At 40.8% G+C, this 14,960-nt stretch overlaps 1 protein-coding gene across 11 annotated transcripts in view; it reads left to right on the plus strand.

Annotated features, from left to right (window-relative positions):
• The window catches only part of USP54 (ubiquitin specific peptidase 54), a 94,678-nt gene extending 80,056 nt beyond the window's left edge, over nucleotides 1-14,622 (plus strand). For 6 of the 11 annotated variants that reach the window (XM_041404864.1, XM_041404865.1, XM_041404867.1 and 3 more), the window contains 7 exons: nucleotides 1,954-2,073; nucleotides 3,212-3,404; nucleotides 5,666-7,116; nucleotides 9,431-9,549; nucleotides 10,664-10,804; nucleotides 12,275-12,461; nucleotides 13,169-14,621. In XM_041404864.1, coding sequence (XP_041260798.1) covers nucleotides 1,954-2,073; nucleotides 3,212-3,404; nucleotides 5,666-7,116; nucleotides 9,431-9,549; nucleotides 10,664-10,804; nucleotides 12,275-12,461; nucleotides 13,169-13,818 — 2,861 coding nt within the window. In that variant the 3' untranslated portion in view covers nucleotides 13,819-14,621. Of the gene's footprint in view, nucleotides 1-1,953; nucleotides 2,074-3,211; nucleotides 3,405-5,665; nucleotides 7,117-9,430; nucleotides 9,550-10,663; nucleotides 10,805-12,274; nucleotides 12,462-13,168 lie in introns of those variants that run through there. The other 5 variants (XM_041404868.1, XR_005952688.1, XM_041404871.1 and 2 more) reach the window with 5 other exon arrangements.
• The last annotated feature ends 338 nt before the right edge of the window (nucleotides 14,623-14,960 follow it).

Here is a 14,960-nt window from a genome sequence, read left to right on the forward strand (position 1 = left end):
AGGAATTGAGGTTGCTGGTTTGCTGCTCAAGGAGAGGAAGGAGAGGGGCAGCCCGCAGCAGTGCCAGTTTTGGATATGATCCCAACTGTGCTTTACAGCCTACAGCCATGCCAACTGCTCAGCAGGCAGAATGACAGTGTGCCAGTGGCAGCTGAACAATATGCTCTCCTTGAGAATGTCTGACTGGGAATGTTTGTATAATTTTTGCTGATCATTAGTTAATGTTTTACAGTCCTACTATGGCCTGCTGGTAACCAGGTGAAAAATTCTGATGTACCACAGTAGCCGGATATATTTTTCTATTAGTGTAGTGTTTACTTTTGTAACATAAATGCTAGTGATTTAAAAATTGAAAAGTAAACCTCTGTTGCTGAGCATGTTGTCTTCTCTGCTTCTCCTGCATGAAAGAAAACAGCATATTCTCTGATACTTTACCCCTCTTTTTGATCTGTTCTCTTAGTTGATGGAAGCAAAGATTGCTTAGCTTTTTTTTGTTGAAAAGAAAGTAAACTAGACTGATGCTTAATCAAAAAAGAATTCAGTAGAATGTTTGAGGAGTTAAGATGCATTGACTTGAGATCTAGGGAAGTCTTTGTTTATTCCTTTTAAGTCTTTCCTCTCCCCAGTCAGGGATACAATAGTTTAAAAGACTGCTGGACTGCCTGGAAGGCTTGCTTGTATGCAGAACTCCAGAACACTTGTGACTCATTTTCCCCTAAAGAAAACTGCTAAATTCATGCAAAGAAAGCTAACTTTAGTATTCTGCCCTTGATTACAAGCCTCAGTTGCCTTGATTTTGAAACTGAAGGTGCTGCTTGATTAACTTACTGCTCTAACAACTCTCACTTCTCTCTCCAGCACTAGCTTTTAATGCAGATTCTTTGGGGTTTATGGTAAAAGCGTTTGTATTTACATCTGTGCACAGCGATGTTAGGGAGCAGGTCAGGTCACAGCTTGTGTATGCAGATTGAGAGAATGTAATTTATTGTTGGCTGATCAAGATACTCATGTTCTCTGCCACAATGACAGAGACGTTCCATTAAAAAAGACCCACCCCTAAACAGTCAAGTTTTATTTTCTATTTTCCCTGCCATACTGGAATGTTTACATTTTAGTGCATGGTTTGCATAATGCCTAATAGGTGACACAAAATAGTTTGGGTATTTCTTCCTCTCAGAAATGGATGTTATGATGCCAGGATGCAGTTTCTTTTTGTGTCCAAAATGATTTATCCTTCTCTTCTCCAGCACTGTTTTCCAAATTGTTGCAAAAGTAATTCTTGACAGTTGTCCCTTTCTTCTCAGCTTCCACCACCTTGTTTTTCAAGTTGCAAGACTGTTGGGTTTTTATATTCTGATTTACAGCAGTTAAATTTATGCACTAGACTCGTTTATAGAAGTATTTCATGCAGGCATTTATGTTCACAGTCAACTCTGAGGTTTCTTCCCCAGCCACGTTGGTTGTTTCAGTTTGTTTCCATTTTGATGAAGAAGAGACAGATGGATTTTGTCAGAATACTTAACATACAATGAAAAAATCCTAATCTGCTGTATTTCTTTTACTGATACACATTTTGGTTTAGATTTTGTTCTAAATTGAGTTTAATTCCTTCTTGACTGAAGTCATTTGAACTGACTCTGTTCTATGTCTGTACCGTCTTTTATACTGACTTGAAGTGTTGAAAATAGTAGAATAAGCCAGTACAACTCTATCAACTAAAGAAAATTTGAGGGGAAAAAATCCATTTCACATTGTTTTACTGTGTGGATGTCAAGCATATCAGGGTGCTCAAGAGGTACTGCTGCTTAGGAAAGGTTAGGTGGTGCAGTCTGGGATATGCACAGCCTCTGCAAGAATCCGTGTGTGGAAGGACTTGGTGATCACAAATGGGATGAGGGTAAGTGAGGGCTCTGCAATAATGAAACCAAAATGAAGAGTGCTGCCCATTTGCAGGGAGGAGTGATGGCTTTGAGAAGTCGATGCAGGAGGCAGACTCAATCTTTGAAGAGTCGCTGAATCAGGAGCAGAAGGGGGATTGTGCTGCAGCTTTGGCTCTCTGTAACGAAGCTATATGTAAGTAACCTTAACCGCCTGAGCTACTGCGCTTTGACTGTTTACTAATACAGAATAGAGTCTGAAACACCACATCACAGTAAGTGGTCAGGTCGTGATATGAGCATCCAGCTGCTCTTTAGGAACATGCAGGTGGACAGAATTTTTCATTTTTATAAGCATTCCCATTTGGGGGTTTTAGTACTATTCCTTTTCATCTCTGTTTTTTCATGTTTACATTCATTTTGTTGTTCCCTCCAGTGCTAAGGAAGTAACAGCACTGGGGTGATGATGCATCCTCTTCGGTGCTGTTATGTTTCAACAAGCACCTAGTAGGTGGTTCCCCTTCCCACTCAGTCCTCACAATTTTTCTCCATCATCAGGCTGAACTGCAAAGGCCATTAAGCTCCCCTGTTTTTCATGGAGGGTGTAGCATAGGAAGAAAATGGTAGCCCACTCTAGAGTCTTCTGGATTAGCAGAAGTGAACTATGCTGTACTTTAACCTTCATGAAAAAAAAAGCATTAGGACATTGAAGTGCTTAAATGCATTGTGACCTTTGAGAATGTGTGCTGTGTGATTTTCATTTTATTTTTGGTGTTTTTCCATTATGACTGGCTGGCTGTCTCACCCCATGCTCCCCTCTGTCTGTGTAGAATGGCTGCAGACAGGGTGAGTAGCTCCTGTGCTGTTTTCATTTAGAAATTGGCTTTTATGGAATGCAGAATAAAGGGTGCAGCATACAGCGGTAGTGACAGCTCTATTAGCTTTCTTTCCAGCAAGGAATCTCAAATCCCAGCTGGATATTCCTGCACACAAAGGGAGTCCCAGGTATGGAGGATGCAGGAGAAGAGTACATGACAGAATGAAGCATCATTGTAGTAGGGCTGGAAAGAGCCTATGTGAAGGGATGAGAAATTGGGCTAAAACAAGTATATCGTTTTTATTTTATTTTGGTTTAGTTTCAATTAATGTGTTTGTACACCTGGCTAAGCTGATTGTGCATTAATGGAAACAGTAGCAGCCTTGTGAATTCTTTTGTGGCAGTATTTGCATGGTCCATGTTTTTTGCTCCTGCTGCATTTTTTCTTTTTTTTTTCTTTTTCAATTTTATTCCTTTTTTCTGTTTGTTTTCTGCTATGTTTTCTTTTGCATTTTAGCTAAACTAAGACTTGCCATGCATGACGCCAGCGCTAGCACTCACAGCAGAGCCCTAGTCGATAAGAAGCTGCAAATCAGTATCCGAAAAGCCCGGAGCCTCCAGGATCGCATGCAGCACCAACAGCCACCGCAGCCGCTGCCTCCGCCAGCCTGCCACCCACCACAGGGCGGCACCATGGCCCAGTCTACAAGGTAGTGCGAGTACCTGGCCTAGGCACGGACCTGGGCTGCATCTGTGAGCTGTGCAGTCTGGAAAGAAATAGCAAACGTTGTATATTCCCCAGATAGTCCAAGTCCTACTGTGTTACACCTGTTCTTTTCTTCTCTAGGTTAAATCCTATTGTAAAACAGTCGACTACTCCATTTTCTCCCTCCCCACTACCCTTTCTCCCAGTCTTTATAGAATAGTCCAATGTGCATGTGTTCATAATGTGATCTGTGACACAGAATTGTAGCAGTCAGTGCCTGGCAGCATTGATGTCTCATGCACCAAGGGAAAAAATACAACAGACAATAATCTGGCTAAAAAAAGTGGGGATACTTTAGGATAAAATGTGACTGTTCATAATCAGGAGCAGTTTCAGGACTCAGTCAGTAAAAGACTGTACTGCAGTCAAAATTTTGCTATAGTTGCTTTTATGTTGGGAATATCAGCCAGTGTGTTTAGTGCTCTGTAGTTTGAAAACTGTCAAGTACACAGATCTTTTCTTTCTATCCACTTCTCTTGTGGTGCACTGGTACAACTCTTGAATCCAGATCCTGATCCTGTCACCTTGACTACTCCATCATTCTTCATTTTCTTTCTGTGCTTCCTTGCATCCTGTAGCCTGGCTTATCAGCCCTCCTCAGTGTCTCTTCATGATTCTTTCTTCCATACTGACTTTAACTACAGCATAATTAACTCTCTGCTATAACTGATCCTTTCTTCCTACTGTCTTTAGCATGCAGCTTAATCCTTCTTTCTTCCCATGCCATTCCCTCCTAGCACTAGACCATTCCTATCCAATTTCTAGGCTATTTCTTGAACTGTTACTTTTTTTCCCTCTCCCCTTTCTAACACGTTGTATTACCAGAAGCTTAGATAAAATCTCAGATGAGAATCATTTTTCTGTTCCTTTCGGTAAGATGCAGAGTACAGCTATATCCAAACCCAGTTAATTTGCACACCTGCCAGGCTATAGTTCATAACTTTCTTTTCTTTTCCTGCAGTACCTGAATTACATGTAATGAAAGCTGATCTTGTTGTCAATCAGGGGTCCATTATATTCTCTCTTACAGGAGAAATGTAGAGCTCAAATTAGGCATTTTGGCAGATTCCAAGAAAACGAAAAGCACTTTCTTAACTAGTTTTGCTAGTGCTAAACTCACTCATGGCTGCTCTGTGAAAAGAGTGGTAATTTTGCAAAATGTTATATCCAACTGAATGTTAATATTTCAGTCAAGAAAAAAGAATCCTTATTCATGGCCAGAGTTCTGTACTCCAGAATGCATGTACAGAACTACTGATTTAAATAACATTGTAGACAGTACAAGGTTTGCAATTCCTCACAAATAATATTCTATTGCTGCACACATCGACTAGGTCTTCATGATAACTTTCATTCCATGCAACTTTCATTTCCTCCATCTCAAGGAGGAAACAAAGCAGTAATTTTACAGTTGCCTTAAGTTTTCTGCTGGAGCCTATCATTTTCTCATATGGACTTATTACTGCTTGTTCTGTCTGTATATTAAAATGCTAACTGAATGCAGAAAAATGCCAGGGACATGTATGACTCAAGAATATAACTGTCTTGTATTGGTACTTAAAAGAATGGACAGTATTTTCTAGACGTATGCTTAGGATACAAATTATTGCAGAGTAATAGTTATGTATTTAGCTTGAACTTTATTTAATGTTTTAGATAAATATCTCAACAAATTAGACTGTAAAAATGATATGAGAAAAATTTCAACCTGTTCTTCCATTTGTCAAGTCATTCTTCATGAAGTTGCCTGGAGAGAGTGGACTTTACAGAAATACTGTCAGTTCATGTTCAGATCACAAACATGCCCAAAGCATTTTAAAAGATATCTAAGATGTTACTGTGGAAAACAGTTATTTTATTTTATATAATTGCTATTCTTACTCTTCTTACAGTTATCCTTTCTCACATACTCAGTGTACTGGTTGAAATGGCTCTGGTGCTGTACAAGAATACTTCATATAGAGCCTAATTGTAGCAAAATAATCTTAAAAATATGAAATGGAGTCAGTTAGACTGCTAGAGTAGGAAAACAAAGGTAGAAGCAAAGTACTAACAAAAACGTGTCTAGTGAATTAATGCAAAGTCTTCATCAGAATACAGTGAGCAAAGTGTGTTGAGCTGTATGTCAGCCAGTGCAGGGTCTGTACCCAAGGAATAACGTAAGCAATGACTGCTGCTAATCGTTTACTCTTCTGTGTGTTTTAGTGAACAGACTGGCCCGCTCCAAGTACTGCTGAGCCAGGAGGTACCACTGGAACCCAACAAAGAAGTGGAATTTGGGTCCAGTTCTTTCTTCCACCCACCTGCTTCCTGCCATGAATTGCACTCATCATTATATCCAGAGTCTTCCTCCTTGCCCCCTTCTGAATGCAATCCATCCAACAGGATTTCTCCAAACTTCCAGTCTGCTTCTGCTGATATTCATGACCAAGTTCCCTCTTTTCCCTATAGGCAAGGGTTGGCAGAGAGCTCTGCAAGAACTGAGAATGAAGCCCACAAGAGTGGGGAATTTGCTGACATGACAGCCACAGGGCTAAAAGACTATAGGGACTGCTGCAGTAGCAGCAAGTTAGAAGAGGTTCATAATGTGCCTGTTCTCACACCTCAGTACCAATCCAAGGCTAACACAGTAAACTCTGGGTCTTTGCCTACACTGTTTTCCTATCCACATCCACCACAAGCAGCATCTCCTGAAAAGGACAGCCAGCACAGTCCTTGTTCCAAACTTGCAAGCTCTCCAGTGCGGCCCAGCATTGATCTTGTAGGGGCCTACCATGCAATGACCCCTGCAACTTCATCCCCTACACAGCAGTGCTCCTCGGATCCTTTGCAGAAAAATAAGTACTACAGAGCAAACAGCCAGGAGATTTTATTTCCCTCACAGGGTGAAAATGGCACAGCAGACGGTTGTAAATCTGAGGCTTTTAGTACAAAGGGACATGTTCGCTCCTTGGCAGAGCAGTTTCAGAAAATGCATGCAGTCTCCCAGAGAAAAGGTACTCGTGAAAAAGACTGGATAACTGCAGTGTGTCAGGATGAGAAGTCTCCAAAGTTAACACAAAAATCTTTCATCAACCATTCATCTTCTGGTTACAGACAGCTAATCCATCAAAACCAAGAAAATAAAAACCAGTCTTCTGAAAAATTACACTCAACTGTGGATATTAGGGACGGGGTAGTTTCTTTGAAGGGTTTTAGTGCCCAGCATGTTGCTTCTGTGAGTTTTTGTTCTCACAGTGAAGAACTGTGTAGAAGAGGTGGACAGAATATAGCAGACCCTGTACCCTACGTGGAAAGGCACGGTCATGATGGAGGAATGAAAGAGGTGGATGATGGAGCTGCTAGTAGCATGGTTGCCTCTATGCCTGTGGACCGTTGGGTGAATAATGTTACTAGGTATTACAGTTCTCAGAAGGCTAATAAGAATACTGAATGGCTTCCTGTACCTGGGAGGAGTCCACTCCTTTCTGATCAGAGAGCAGTTGGAGATGACTTGAGCAGGATCCCAGTACACCTGCATCCAGAGTGGAATCAAGACACAGAGCAGGAGCTCTCAGAACTGGAATCCCTCTATCAGACTAGTCTGCAGGCATCTCAGGCCACTAGGCCTTTCTTGGGAAGACAGGACAGTGCTAGGTATCCATTTGACCAATCAGGTAAGAATGATGCAGTTGTTTTTCTTGGTTGACCTGCCTATGTACTCCAGTGTAGGTGAAGATGCATTTTCCAGTCGATTTAGTTAAATGGGTATTAATTTGTGCACAGATGCAGAAAAATTGAGGCTGTAGACTCTGGAAACGTTCCAGCTAACTAGAGAAAGCAGTGTGATAGCACTGCCTGGGGTGGCTGCGGAGTAGCTGTTGATCATGGCAAACATCTGTTAAGAGCAACCTAGAAATAATTGATCTTGTTTTCAAGTAGAGAGTCAGCTGCTTATGGTAGGGTAATGAATTTTGCTGTTTGAAAGTCCTGCACCCCCTCTGGCATGTATTAAACTGTTTCTGTCGCTGATGCTAATGTTCTCCACACTGGTGAATTTTAACTGATTGTATTGTAATTGAGAATTTGGTCTGTATCTGGTTCGAGAAAATAACTTAAAAGTTTATCACGATCTGAGAGTTGAACCTGTGTTTTGCTAGGGACTGACTGCTTTAAGTTCTGGAAAGTTACTTGTGAAAGCAGCACTGAGGGTACATGAGGATCCATGAGACCTTGTGCATTAGTTGGTGCCAAAAGAAAACGAACAGATTCCATCAGGAGATCCAGCTGTTGCTGGAGACATTCAATTGGAGTCTGATGGCAGCAATCTGGTTCCACTTAAGCTGATCTAATCTCCTGTGTGATATAGGGCAACCTTGTTTCTCTGCTTCACAAGTGAAGCAAATTTCTTTGTTATCTGTGTCATAGCGTTAAAGCTGTAAATTTTCTGGTTAAATACAAGGCAGCCTGAAATTGGATGGGTACCAAAGTGACTCAGATATAGCTGTACGTGTATGATGTATATTGCAGTGAATACACAGGACAGATTTTCCCCTGCCCTGCAGCCATGGCAGTGGAGCCCCCATCATTCCTAACAATGTCAGACCTGGCTGTGACTAGAGTGAGTACTGCAGTAAAGTCTTGAGCAGGTTTTTGTTGAACAGCTTGAGTTTTCTCTGGAATTCTCGTGCCTTGCAGTCCACTCGCAGATCAGTTAAGACATCGAAATGTGGTCATTTACCATTTGTTGTCCTTTTGGTTTACTTTCAGAGTTAGGCAGGATCTGACTTCACAACTTTGCAGACACTGTCTTGCATGGGCTTGAATCAGAAGGTCTTATATATACCTACTTAGCTGACTGATTTTGGAAGTTCTTCCTGGAAATCTACCAGCATAAAGCCCAGTTGCTGTAGTGGTAGCTGGAGTTTCAGAGTTCTGTCATCAAATGACCCATTCCTTATGCTGACTTTTCTTGCCTATTTTCCTACCACATATATGGTATGAGATAGAGATATTCTTCTAAAGTGAAGTTTGTATTTAAGATCTTCTGGTTTGCTGTAACTTTCAGTTATTTTTTCCTAAGTTCTGCAAATTCTGTATAAAACTAAAAAGTTTGAACCAGTGATGAACTGGATGAAATTCACCTGATTTTTTTTTTTAGACCTAGTCCTAGGTCTAGGACTGCTCTTTCTTTCTTTTAACTTGGATTATATATTCATTTTCAAATGCTGTTGAAACTTTGACCTGTATCCACTGGTTTTGTTAGACCTTTGCATTCAGAATCTTGGTGAAATTCCTGTGTTTCATTAGAGGGGCTTTACAGCACAGTTAAAGCCAAGCCAAATGCAACCACCTCAATGCAGAAAAGGTGGTGTTATCAGCATATCACCTTTCTTCCTTTTTAGAGGCACTAACTCCCTGTGACAGTTTAAATTAGGCCATTGATCTGTCTATTCCATGAGGAATTTTAGGATTGTAACTGGTTGATGGGGATTGCACTGAAGTGAATTGTAGCAATCCTAGTTAAAATAACACCTTTAACTATTTAACCAGCACAGCAAATTGCTGAGAAACTAGCATTGAATGGGAAGGAGCAGATGAATGTGTGGGGAGGGAACCTGAGACTGACTTTTTTATCCCAAATAACTTCAGGTAACTTCCTTCTAGTAGCTGATTTTCTGTCTTTTTGGGCCCTCTAAACATCTGTATCAGGCAGGTGTTGGTGTGCAGTTAAATAATTTAAATCTTAAATAGTTCAATTAACTGCTCCCCTGAAGCTTGCAGAAGGGCCAGGGAAGTAGGCATAGTATCCTGATAGACTGTCTCTCCCTGAAATGTTGGGTGTTAGCTGATGTATTCATGTTCCAAGGATCTGTGACTTCTTGTTCTGTGTGTATAGTCCTGTCTTTGCTGGAGTCAGACCTAAGGTAATCAGAAATGTGCCATAACATGCAATCAGGTGTTGAATTGAATCAGTGTTTTCCTTCCCAGTCTCTGTGAACCCGGGTGTGAGGAAGCTGCCTGCTGCAGCTGGCATGGGTCTGTCCAAAACCCCAACGGCGGAGATCGAGCGCAGTCTGTGTGGATCCAGTGTCTCTTCTGTCTCCAAGGTGACATTTTGGTACTTAAGATGTACTAGAGGGGGAAGGGCTCACCCTGTGCAAGAAAGAATTTACAGAGGGATATGTGAAGTACATAATGAAAAAGATACTGGGGTCATTGATATTAATATTTGAAAGAATTTTAAGTGCAGTCTAGCTCAGGATTAACTAGCTAAAATACAAGTGACTCATGCTGCATGCAGTCAAATGATCTCAATTCTAGCTTGGAGGAAGACACTCTTGAAAACATTAAGATCTAGTCTCTTTCAACTTAGTGACATGAATTCCCTTTCATCACAGCAGATGATAATTACTTCTTAATTTTACCACTTGCAGGGGCACAGGCTCTTTTTTTTCCACTGTGTCACTACATATTTTTAAAGTGGGTGATAATTTGGTATTTGCTACAGTTGGTAGTTAGTCACCTCAGAGTGGGAGAACATTCTTCCTCATTTTTTCCTGGGAAGAAACTATTTAAATAACTGGCAGTTACATATCACTGCCTGTCTATGAAGACATGAAAGAATTTTCAAGGGGAAATGACATTTCCTGTAATATCTCTGTACTTGTTAAAGGGAGCTCAAAATCTGTTCCTTTATAGAACAAAAGAAAGGAAAGATGGAGTAAACATTTCCCTTGCTAGCATAAGATTAACAAGCTTCCAACATTCATCAAATAATCCTAGATTTTTTTTTTGTTGTTATGAGAAGACTGTAGTATTTTATCATAAGTTGACTGTTAGCTGCAGCCATGATTATCTCTTCAGGGGCAGTGATGTCAGCAGCAGTCAGTCCTTTGGGTGGATTCATCCCACTAAAAACATTTTGACCTGGCTTTAGATAATTACTAAAGAATGTATCTCATTTAGACAAATCAATCTGTGTATATTTATTAAGGTAAGAAATACTACAAGGAATAATATTTTTAATCAGCAGATCCAAACAGACCCATTTATCTTAAGTTTTCAAAGTAGTACCCGAGTGAAGGATTTTAGGAAAGACAAGATCATTAAATATTCTTGAAATATGCTCCATTATATTTCTATTCATCTGTTACCTATGATTATTGTACAAAATTGATGTTATGAAAAAACCTCGTCTGAAATGTGGGATATTGTCTGCAGGTCACATATACCGGAGAACATAGCAGGGAACCAGAAGAGGAGGAAATATACAGTGCAGAGAATTTCCGTCGCATTGCTCGCAGTCTCAGCGGGACAGTTATCTCAAACAGAGAAGAGACCTTGGTCTCTTCTCACAGTTTTGTAAGTAAAATGATGTGCAGCTGTCCAAAGAGCTATCATCTGTGTGTAGGGTTGCTGTTTTCTCTGTCTTCATTTAGTAGTTAACAAACAAGAGAGAAGACAACTCAATAATAAGCCGTGATAAAAGCCTGTGTTTTTTGTTCTGTTTTTGGAAGAAGAATGAACTTTTATATTAGTAGCAAAGCTGTCTTTTTTGGGTATCATTGCAGAGTGGTGGCTGCTGCAGCTCATAGGCACGTCAGCTAACATTACTTGTCAGTATGCAGAAACAACCAGTACGAACATTTTTTTCAGTTGATGAAAAGTATTTTCAAGAAAGCTTCTCATACACCTATAATTTCAAAACAACCCACCAGTACCAATAGGAAAGTTTCTGTTCTCTTGTGAGTTTATTAAGCAAGTTGCATTTTTAGAGAGTAAAAGTAAACATTGAAGGGGATGCAGTTCAAGACTTGGTGCAGACAGTTACATACAGAAAATAACTAAAAATAAGGGGGTTGATCTTTCCTTTGTCCTGTTAAGTAGTCTTAGATGCAATTTTCAAGTGTCAGAAAAATAGTAACAGAGTGTTCAGCAACATAGCTAGATATAATGTCAAGTTTTGGCTTGGACTGAATTTTTTGCCAACTCTACTCGAACTTTTATTTGAAACCAACTGTGTAAATGGTATAGAAGAGTCTCAGTTACAAAATCAGTTAGTTCAACAGGTTGCTCCACTTGCCCCTCTCTGCTGTGTACCATAAACTAAGTATATGTCAACCTTGAAGAATTTGCTCCTCAGCATGCTTTAGTTAAGGGCTCTGACATACCTGGAAGTGCTGGCAGAAGCAATTACAAAGCTCTAGCTGTCCAAGACCCCCTCTGTCTGCTAAGGTTTCTGTCCCCACAACACAAGCAGCCAGTAGGATGGTTGTCTATTTCAAGTAAGGCACTGCGCTCAAGTCTGTGATGGTTTGGTGTTGTGCCATTCAGCCATCCCTGCTTTTTGGGGTAGTTATCTCCTACTAGAGGCAAATGGTACAGCACAGGTAAATACTTCAGCTGTGACAGGTAAATCTATTCACAATCTGGGATCAGAGCTTTCAGTAAAACCTGGTAGAAAATGGGAAGAATCAGCAATACTGTATTTCCTGGCTTGTGTAGCATGCCATTTCCAGTGCTGACTGGCCTGACATGGTTTTGTGTATTCAGTTTGTCAGCCAAACCCCCCGGAATGGTTTGTGTTTGTTTTGGCTTTTTCATTTTGTTACAATTCCAGTCTAATGATCCTATGTAGCCCACCACTTCAGTAAGAGCCTTACTGGATCGATGCAATTTTTGTCTGTCTTTTTCACGTGCAGATGCATGTTTTTGTTCCAGTGACTCATCCCTTTCTTCCTTGGATCAACACCACCTTTGCTTGTTTCAACCCAACTCTGTGTTTACTCATCATTTTATGTTCTGTTCTTCTCCTTTCTCATTTTACAAAAGGAAGCACCAAATACGAGGAAAATGCCAGTGGACACCAGCCACCGTTCTTCCAGCTCCACTTCCCTTCCTTTCCCCCATGATCCTCCTGTATTTCCCTTTGATCCCCAGCACAACCCAAACCAGGTGCAGCACCCACCCCATGATGTACTGATGCCCAGCATGGTGGGCAAGGCACGTAAACTGTCAGGTAATAATCACAGGACTTTTCATCCTTCTTCATGATCAGAAATATTGCTGAAGTACAGCTTCTCAGTTCTTGTCTTCCATAATGGAGTTTCACTATCTGCCTGAATTCCTCCAGAAATCTGGAAGGACAAATCATGTTTTTTCTTCTCTGTCCTTCAGAATTTTTCTGTGGTTCTGTGCTAACTGTGCATAACCAAAGCCAATAACCTTTATGGAAACATTATGATGGCTTTATACAAAGTCATGTAAATATGAGTTATTTTCTTTAATGTTAAAGTAGTAGTAAGACCCACCACCTTGTTTCCATGTGTAAGAGTACTTCCACAAGTTACTCATTCCCACAAATCACACATGTGCCAGTAGAAATAACTACTTCCTGCATGAGAATTATTTTCCTGTGACAGCATCAAAACCAGTTTGATCTACCACCCTTGGAATAGTTTGTTGGGCTCCTCTATGATGAAACAAGGGGCTAATAAAGAAATCTGTGACAGCAGCTGAAGTAGGATAAGGAGAGGAAATGCAGTGAGGAAAATGAATACTGGAAAAGGTACAGCTAGCTTCTATTCAGAATTGCATGTCAGCCAGTAACTGGATGTACTAGTGATTTCATTGTTCTTCTGTCACCTGCTGGCCACAGTTGATAGTTCAGAGAGGATGAAACAAAAATTATAACTAAGCAAACCTTTTTTTAAAAATTTATTTCAGGAGATCAGAAGAACATCATCCAGAAACTTCTGGTTGTGCCTGACAGGGGTGAAGCTTTCCAAGGTGAAGACTACCCAGGTGTGGCACTGAGCTATGGGAGTCTCCCTTGTGTACCCAAAGGCACCCTCTCCCAGGGGCAAAAGCCTCTTGTTAATTTGCATTTAGGAGGTGGAGCATCGAGTGTCTCTGGCCGTTTGCTGAACCCTGCTGCACAAACAGCCACGTTACCTGATAAGCGAACAATGCTCTGGGGGAAACATGCTGGCCAGCCAGGCAAGAGTTTACAGGAAGGCTTCCTCCAGCAGCCTTCACAACCTCCCATGCACGAATCTCATGCCATCGGTTGCAGACTACCAGCCAGCACAGACTACAGCACTTTAAGAATACCACGTGAGCCTTCTTGGGGTCCCGGTGCTTCTCAAGGTTGCCCTGTGCCCCCCTCTTGTGTGAAGGCCCCGGGTCCAAGGAGAGTAGATATGCCTCCAGAAGAAGACTGGCGAGACAGCAGCTACACCCCTCAGCCTGGCAGGAGGCGAATGCTGCCAGTGCACGTGGTGGATGGGACTTTTTCTTCTGCTTCCAAGGCACACAGAAATATGCTGGCTCGAGCAGCAGCAGCTACTGGCACCTTGCAAAATAATGGCTGGTGAGATCCCATTCACTCCATGTGTCCCTGTGCACCACTCTGTGGACTATGGATGTTGCCAGAGTGTGGATTGCATGGAGATAGGAAACTCTTTCGAACAGTATCTGTGCCAGTTTTGTCTTAAAATGTAGCTGTACAGTATGTGGAAACTAATTGCACTGTATTTTGTTTCTGACACTACTGAACTGCTGTCTGGGTGGGAATCTTAACTGTTCTAGTCCTGGCCTCTCCTAGTAAACAAGTGCTATAGGAATGGTAATTTGCTTACGGGTAAGTTCAGAAGCGTGCACACGTTTCGAAGGAAGATGGCAACTAACAAAAGGACATTTTTAAGGACTCTTTTTTCATGAAATGTAGCTTTGGTAAATTCTTCACAAAAAGAAACCAATCCTTTTGTTTTCTTCTCCTTCCTCTTTCCTGTTCCTTCCTAGGGAAAAAAACTTGACCCCCCTTCCAGGTTGCAGTAAATCTGCACTTGGCAGGTGGTAGTTAGTAAAGCAAGCACGGTTTTCAATGTTCTGAGATCTCATACAGAGATCACAGCTGTAGTTGCTCCAGAGGAAGTGACAGGGAGACATTGTTCACAGTAAACCCCAATTTTTTCCACTTCTTTAAAGCAAACTAATGATGCTTCAAACAGAAAAGACTGTTAATGCTGCACGCTTAACTACACCAATGTAAACACAGAATAAGTTTAACTATTTTAGTGTCAAGCATACTTGCTTTTGTAAGTATTTTTCAAATAAATCTATGAAAATAGTTCTATTCACCTGTGTTTGAGCTTTCTTTTCTGTTTAGCCTTACTTATCAGTTGACTTGAAACTTCTGATTAATTTTCTTACACATGAACAAACATAAGTTGTTTATTCTAGTTCATTAACTAAGTTTATGTAATAAAGAATTAGATTGGAGGACATATCTAATTTTGACTCAGAACTTGATTTGTTTCATTACTACTTGACACTTAAGTTTCTTCTCATGATGAAACAATAATTAAGTGTCCTTTAAAAAGTATTTTGAGACTGACTACTTGTTTTAAGAAAAACTACATCTGTGCAGGACGGTAGTATATGCAGATCTACAGAAAAATCATTAGAAATTATTGGTGTGGATTTAATCACGCTTGCACTCCTGCTCCTGCAGATG

Source organism: Onychostruthus taczanowskii, unplaced genomic scaffold (assembly GCF_017590055.1).
Source record: "Onychostruthus taczanowskii isolate IOZ18803 unplaced genomic scaffold, ASM1759005v1 scaffold22, whole genome shotgun sequence".
Taxonomy (NCBI): Eukaryota; Metazoa; Chordata; class Aves; order Passeriformes; family Passeridae; genus Onychostruthus; species Onychostruthus taczanowskii.